This window comes from Trachemys scripta, chromosome 17 (assembly GCF_013100865.1).
Source record: "Trachemys scripta elegans isolate TJP31775 chromosome 17, CAS_Tse_1.0, whole genome shotgun sequence".
NCBI classification, from domain to species: domain Eukaryota; kingdom Metazoa; phylum Chordata; order Testudines; family Emydidae; genus Trachemys; species Trachemys scripta.
In genome coordinates, this window is record NC_048314.1 from 23,682,305 (window position 1) to 23,690,423 (window position 8,119).

Consider the following 8,119-nt stretch of genomic DNA (forward strand, 5'->3'; position numbering starts at 1 on the left):
GGTGGGGGGGGGTGCAGTGGAGGTCGGGGGGGGGGGGGGAAGGAGGGGGGTTTTTTTTGTTTTGTTTTTTTTCCAGTGTAGGCATACCCAGAGACTTCTGCACTGAAGTCAGTGAGTGGCTCGCAGGTATAACAGTTTGTCCCTTACTCTTTAACTTTCCGTTAAAATGAGAATCTTCCTGAATCTAAGGTCCTTCAGGCTTCCCTCTTGGTGATGGGAAGGCGTCTGGAAACTTGGATGCAGACCTGCCCCCACAGGCTTGTTTCCAGCCTGGAACTGGTGTTGGATCTGACAGGATCTGAGCTTCTGTGACTGCTGCTACTCAGAGCTGAAGTCTGAGCAGAAGTGCAGCTGACCCCTTATCCTGATGAGGCCTTATTTGCACGGTAGCCTCTATCTAATCCAGCTCTAAACGACCTCCAAAACTCTTCCCCTTTGTGGTCGGACCAGTGAGCAGTTCCTGTGTGTGTCCTGTAGGACATAGAAGGTTGCCTTGCTCTCCCACTGGGGAATCAATAGAGTAGGGGTGCATGAGGAGATGCTCCCAATACCTGGGGTAACTCTGGGGTGCACAGCAGAGAAGCCTGTCCAAAGAGCTTCTTACGTAGTTGGCTCAAGCTTGTAAAGCCTTCAGGGCGCCAGGTCCTGCGTAGTGTTGTCACTAGCGGAGTGTCCTGGTGGAGAGAACCTTCATTGTTTCAAGCGACAAGCAATGTATGTAATGGTTTAACAAGTGCCTTTCAGCTAAGCCATCCTGGAAAACTGACACTTGGTATTAACAGCAGGCTGTCCACTGAATTATAGCTCTTAGCCCAAAGGCTTAGAGCTCTGGACACAAAGATGGGTCTAATTATAGGGACTCCAGACAAGTATCTGCACATGAGACTAAACTCCTTGATACTGATCTAGTCAAATGGGAAGCATCGCACTTGACAACTCCTCAAGGTTTAAGCAGAGGCTGCATTAATTTCAAGGAACTAGTATAAACAATTCTAATCTCTCCAGCCCCAGATGAAAAACTGGGTTCGCTCAGCTCGGTGCTGTGTGTGCCATGTAGCTGAACTGCGCTCCAATCAACATGAAGCATCTTATTGATTCTGCTGCTACGGTTCTCCTCTTAGAATTAACTGGAAAGTTTCTTTCCAAGTGAAACAGATAAATACGTAGCACTTGCATTGTGCTTTGTCTTCAAAGCGCTGTGTGAATATAGTTAAGAATTATCCCGACAAGTTAGCAAAACTGAGGCATATGGGTGGTGTGATTTGATCAAAAACCTGCAACAAATTGGTGGTACCCTTGAGACTAGAACTCAAGGTCTGGACCCATGTTCTCTCGCTTAATCAGTAAACGATTGTTTCTCATACTGCAAGAAGTCTCTTCAGAACTATTGCGGATCCTGCTTTTGAGGGTGTATGTGACTTGCACAAAACAGAGAATGCAACCTCATGGCACACAAGTTGTGCAGTGTTCAGACTGACTGTATCCAGACAGCCTAGAACTAGCTTCTTAAAATCAAAATGAAACTCCTGTACATGGCTCTCAAAGATGTGAAGGGAGTGGCTTGCTTTAGGGGGTGGAAACTGAGAACTCCTAAGTGTTGCTAGTTCTGGATGGTAGCATCTCATCAGCTGGATTCTGAGGAATATATTGCCATTGTTGCAAGGCAGCATGACTCTTATGGGGAAAGGGAGAAAGGAAGCCTGAGATCTGGAAACACTGGAACAACCTAACCACTGTCTGCATCTCTTAACTGATCCTGTAGTTAACATTAACTGCCAAACAAGCCCCTGCAGTCCTGGGCACCCACTGCGTGCACAGCTAAGGGCTGTGTTAGTCAGATGGTAAAATCCAGCAGGCTGCACCTCATTGTGGCCTCCTTTTCTAATACAGAAAATATTGCAGGTCCCTCATGTGGCCCAAGAGGGAGGGCTGCCTATTGGGAGCTGTGCGCTCTACAGGCTATGCCTCCGTGTTTCCAGATCAGGGTGACCCCGTTGTGGGGCTCCATGGAGCCTGCACTTCAACACGTGGTGTGTATTGTGCTCTTGACTCATTCAGCTAATTTCCCGGCCTGCGCTGGTACCTGGTAGCGAAAGGAGAACATCGTGCTGCCAGATGCTCTCTTTTTAGTCTAACACAGTTGTTTTTCTCTTCTCTTGATAAAGTTAAAATAAACAGTCTCTTGGGTGAATTAGAGGCGTCAAAATTGGATTGGCATCCAAATCGTGGAGCAGTTGGTGGTTGGGAGTCTGGGGAAAAAGAAACAGCAGGCTTTAGCTAGAGGGGACAACAGCTTTATTTCCCTCATGGTCCTCGACAACGAAGCAGATGTCCTACAATTATTATTTTACCTTCTAGTAATATAGTGCCTCTTCCCTATCCTCCCAGGTATGTGGTTGGCTCTTTTGCAGATGTGCAGGTAAGTCTGCCTTAGTTCAAAGCTCTGTTAATGATGCATCACTAGCTCCATCTACTGCTGTCTTCTTCCCTGCATCTTTATTCCTGAAAGTGGCTCATTGGAATCTAAACTAGCTATTTCTGCTTCTCTCCAGTCACCTTTATGGCTGGAAATAAGTGTCCATCCTGTTGTGTATGGACATTAAATATGCCAGGAGTTTGCCTACTGTCCTTAGCCAGACACCTTTTCCTCCTCCCCTCGGTGCCAGCTGCCTTTTACTTGTAAGGGGCTGTGTCCTATTGGAGATCCCACCGTGCTGTACAGCACCTTGTATGGAGGGAAGACTGTACGGAAATGCAAAATATTAAGAGCTTAGTTATTTTTCAGGTTGGGGAAATGCGTGGGGGATGGGCATTATTTGCCTAATGGCAATACCCGAGATCAAGTCCCCTTTATAGTAGGTGCTGTACAGACATAAGACAGTGCCTGCCTTGAAGAGCTTACAACTGAACTACTATAAAGCAGCTCATGTGATTTTTTTTTTTTGGGGAGGGGGCAGGGGAAGGGGAGAGACAACTGAGCATGAAGTGAACTGATTGGCTCAAGGCTGCGTGGCAGAATTGTGAATAGAACCTACATCTCCAGACTGTCTAGTGTCCTGTCCACTGGACCATGCTACCTCTGAGTGGAATGGGAACCATTTTCCTCAGTGTGCAGGGGATGGGGAGGAGAGGGGCAGATCAGCATATGTAGGCAAAACTTTGGGGTTGCACCTCTAAAAAGGAGGTTGTGGTCATGCAGTACTTCCTAAGGCCACTGAATAAATCTAATCACAGACTGGAATGGCTTAGAAATTGTACTTTATACTGCCAAATGCTATACAAATATTGACTTGGGATGTGAGACTGAGCTTGGTCCTTCAGTACAGTGTGAACAGACATCCATGTACAACAAAACTCAACTGCTTTCCCACAATGCGCTCTGCTTCACAATGAAGATGAACTAGGTAAAGAGGGACAACTTCTGGGTCTGAAGCACTGGGTGGCTCTGTCCCAAGTCAGATTTCTTGCCAGTGACTTGCTTGATCGTGTGTGTTTGTTTAAACAAAATGTAGGCCGTCTGTTCTTCTATTGTATTCCTGTGTTTTCTCTGGTAACCTGGTGATTCTGCCAACTCCCATAGCTGCCTCTGGGGAAAGAGTGCCAAGTAAAATGAAAGTTTAAGGTACCAGGCTACTAAATGTAAAAATGCTCTGATGTTCTATTGCTCTGTCATTCAGTTCACCTGCACAAGCCCTTTCCCAAGGGAAAAGATCTGTATGCAAAAGGGGATTTCAGTAAAATTGAAACTATGGCTGAACCTGTCTGCCCACCTATGTTTGAAAGGCTGTGGAGCATGTCAGTGGCCTTAACTTACTGAAGAATCTACTGTACCTGAATCCTGGGTAGCATCAATATTTAATCTTTTAGTTGTTGCTTATCTTTCAGTAATGACTATGGCAGCTCGTAGGGGAACAAGAAACGATAACTTAGGCAGTAGCTGCAGTATTGCTGCTGTAATCTAGCCTGGCTGTGTTTGTGCTCTCGGGGCTTGGTGGTTCTTCCTGCTGACAGATTTGCCCAGGAAGCATGGCACTGCATAGTATCCTACAAGATGTGTGGTGACACTGTTAGTGTCTACTCACTCCTGCAGTCCCTTCTCGCTGGTGAGGTGCTCTGGTGCTGAAAGCATTCCAGGCGCTGGTTGTAGCTATCAAACCGGGTACTGAAAGTGCAAATCTTGGTGCACTCTTTGTCCTAGAGAATCTGCCAAATGCCTGCTGATGTATCTAACTCGCTGAATAATTTTGGCTCCTGCCATTTCAGCAAACTGTCCGTTCCCTGTGGGCAAGTGTAAATTTAATGTTCTTGTTCATCTCCTGTGGTCTGACGCATACTTTTTCCGCTTCTGTTTTTTTTTCTCTACAATCCCTAAAGAGTGAACCTCTTCTCCTGGCTCTCCTATGGATGATGTCATTAGCTGTCCATGCCTTGCAGCTTTGCCTGGTCTCTCTTTCCGGGCTTCTGGAACACTTCATGTGGCATGCCTTTCTGGCTCTTTCATTCCATAACAGTAACTTTATGCCCTCTTCCAGCAACTTCAGTGCAGTTGTTTGACGGATGAACCTCCCCGGTTAAATCTTACAGCAAGGCACATAACATTCTCCTCTGCAAATGTAGAGGGTTCCTGTCTCTCTAGCTCACTCTCCTAATCTGTAAGCAGTGTTGTAGCTATGTTGGGTCCAGGATATTAGACACACAAGGGTGGACCAAGTTGATCCAGTAAAAAATATTCTCTTTCCTAATTTGAATTTTTATGGTATACTCAAGGCCTAATGAAATGGGCATGCTTGATCTCATCTGTCTCTACTTCTGCTCTTGATTTTGAGCTATCTGATCTACACTTGTCTCACCTTCCAATCCCAGGGCTTGTGTTCTAATGTCCACCAAGTTCTTTCCTGTTATATTGGCCCAAAGAGCTGAGGTCCTCCAGTTGTTCCTATCTAACATCCGAGAGAGAGACCCCTACCAGCTGAGCTGCTGGCTGTAACTATAAAATAGACTAGCAAATGTTCTGTCAAGGCAGCATCAGTGTACTGCAGTGTAAGCAATGCCACGGATTCACTGTCCGTTTATCCCATCAACCGTGCTTGCAAATAAGCTCTGAGACCTTTTTTGGAAGAACAAGATTCACTAATGAGTTGTGTTTCCAGGTCAACTATCTTCAAAGCCTTTAAGAAAAAAATGTCTAAGCCAGGCATCTATTGTTTCCCTTCTCCTTGGCTGTTTCCACAGTTCATCTGATTAATTCTCTTAACTGACCATGGAAATCAATTAACCTGCTCCATGCTGAGAGTGACATCCTCTGCTAAATGGAACAAAATTGCTCCTTTCTCCAGTCAGGCTGAGAATGTTGGGGGGAAGAATGCTGCTTCTAGGTATAGTCAAGCCGATCAAAATCAACAGAGAGCAGAATTTCTTTTAAGTCTGAGCCCTTCTCTTCAAAACTGCATATGGCACTGCCATGCAAAACTGCTCAGATTTGCAGGGCACTTTAGGAGCTGGCTGAATCCAGAATTTGGGTGGGGTGGGGGAAGGGGAGGAGGGGAAAATCCCATGTGAGCAGAGAGACCACAACTTAGGGGCTGACTGTCCTTGTCTGCTGCAGCTGCTCTCCAGATTTGCCGCAGACATGTGGTAGCCTGGAGTTTGTAATGGGTATTTCATCAGGCAGAGAAATAAGTGGCTCCCCATATCCCATAACACTCAATTGCTCTGGTGGGTATCTTGAACTGCTTCCTAGCAAGCCCACTACCCTGAAGGGGCATTTCAGAACTAACAGTTAATATGTCCTGACACAAGCCTGTATCGGCAACACCTGCCGTCTCTTGGTAAGCTGCTATGGCCAGGCAAGTCTTAAACAGCGAAGCATCACGCAGTTGCTCAGAATGCAGTCTCATTCCTTGGAGCTGGTGTTCTGTTCTGTACAGGTGCTTGTGTCTCCCTGCTTGCTGCAGTGTCTGAGTGCCTTCCCATCGTGTGCAGAGTGACTAACATCTGTCTCCTGGCTCATTTTCTCTTGTCTTCTCCCTAATGGCAGGACTGTGTGCAGTGTGGGGACTTGTTTTAATGTCTGTCTCTCTCTCCAATGGAAAAAGACAGGACACAAGTGCACCCTGCTGATGAAAGCAGAATGGGGGATGGGGAGGATAGTAATGGCCCTTAGCTTCTGGGGGAGTTCATTTGACACTATAGGACTGGCTCCTGGAAAAGCTCTGTTTCCTGCACAGACTAGCTTTACCCTTTCCCGCTCCACTGTGTCTGTGGAGCAGAGTGTCAACAGCAATCCTCAGACTGGGGTCCAGGCCATGGAGCAGGGTGGAGAGGAGCCAGGGAGGGAATGTGAGCGGGATCAATGTGGAAACTAATTGTTGCTTCTATTCTAGACCTGGCTGGAACTTGGAAACAAGCAGCGAGCTACAGCAGCCACTAGCGTGAATGAGAGAAGCTCCCGCTCTCACTCTGTGTTCAAACTGGTCGTGGCTCAGACGAAGGCAAGTGGACCCCATTCCCTCCAATCCCAGACCTATCCCGAGTCACCAGACTGTTCTCAAACTGCCCCTTGAGTCTTCCTGTACTTGGCTTTCATGCCTGTGGGGTAAGATTTGGAGCTATTAAAGTGACCGGACCAGTGTGCAGACTGTGCTGCCTAGCCATGGGATGACGTAGCCTTGTCCACTGTGATTTGAAGGCTGGAGGCAAGGAAGATGCTGAATGTTCATACGCTATGTTCGTTGGCAACAAATCTAATCTCTTGTGTGGCCTTGCAGAGGGAACACCTGGAGGGAGAAGCACATGACCACATGCTGGTGAGCCACGTGAATTTGGTGGACCTCTCGGGAAGTGAGCGCTGCAATCTGGCACAAACCAGTGGGCTGAGAACGCAGGTTGGGTGATGCTGCTTACTTTGGGGTGGGAGAGGAGGGGAAACTAAATCCAAATGCAAAATCTTCCACTGAGTTGGTATGATGTCTATGAAACTGACAGGGAATAGTAGCGACCTTGGAGGAACCATTAGACCCAGAACTGGGAGATCGGGGTTCTGCCTGTCCAAGAGGAAAGCCAATTAAGTATGACCCTGATCCTCTACTTATCAGAGTCCCTATCTGATACGTACCTCATAGTGCTTGGATAACCAATTCTTGGCTGAAAAGTGCTGTAGAACTGCAAAGTATTGATGTTAGTCTCTCCTTGATCTGAAAATCTCCAGTCCTGGCATTCTGCTAGTGATTAGAATTTTTAACTGACCTTTCTCAGCCCAGTAGGTGTCTCTAAAGCATGATGGTGAACGAATCCCAAAACGTGAGCCTCCAAGGAAAACCCCACACTTAAGCAAGCTGGATTATTTTAACTCTGAGAACATGGATATCCTTTGAAATATCTGGATCTCTATAGAATAACATCTTGGGAAAAGAACATAAGAACGGCCGTACTGGGTCAGACCAAAGGTCCATCCAGCCCAGTATCCTGTCTACCGACAGTGGCCAATGCCAGGTGCCCCAGAGGGAGTGAACCTAACAGGCAATGATCAAGTGATCTCTCTCCTTCCATCCATCTCCACCCTCTGACAAACAGAGACTTGGGGCACCATTCCTTACCCGTCCTGGCTAATAGCCTTTAATGGACTTAACCACCATGAATGTATCCAGTTCTCTTTTAAACGCTGTTATAGTCCCAGCCTTCAAAAGTAACTATCAAACTGGCACACCTTCCTCCATATGTAGTATGTTTCCCCTGTGCCATATCTGCTTACTCTACTGACAAATGACGTCTCCCGCTACAGGTAATCCAGCAGAGCTAATGCAGTTCTGGACGACTGAGCTGGATTCTGCATGCCACCTACATTGTGACTTTAGCTGGCAGCTTGGTTCCAGTTGCTGAATTTGACTAGGGCTGATGTGAGAATCCAGCTGATAGCCACACTTCTAGCGGCATGTAAAATTGCTTCTGATTTGCAAACTGGATCTGGAAGCTATTAGGAGAAATAAGTCTTTGGATCCAGTTCTCATTTTTGTAACCATATAATGATGGGATGCCATAGCTGGGATCTGAAAGGGAAAAACTAAGTTAATTCAAAAACAACAAGGAGTCTGGTGGCACCTTAAAGACTAACAGATTTATT

At 46.6% G+C, this 8,119-nt stretch overlaps 1 protein-coding gene across 1 annotated transcript in view; it reads left to right on the top strand.

Moving 5' to 3' along the window:
- Positions 1–8,119, top strand: part of LOC117867160 (kinesin-like protein KIF14) — a 43,816-nt gene that overhangs the window by 6,912 nt on the left and 28,785 nt on the right. The window contains exons 6-8 of the mRNA XM_034751977.1: positions 2,389–2,419; positions 6,384–6,491; positions 6,768–6,884. Of these exons, the coding sequence (XP_034607868.1) occupies positions 2,389–2,419; positions 6,384–6,491; positions 6,768–6,884 (256 nt within the window). The remainder of the gene's footprint in view (positions 1–2,388; positions 2,420–6,383; positions 6,492–6,767; positions 6,885–8,119) is intronic.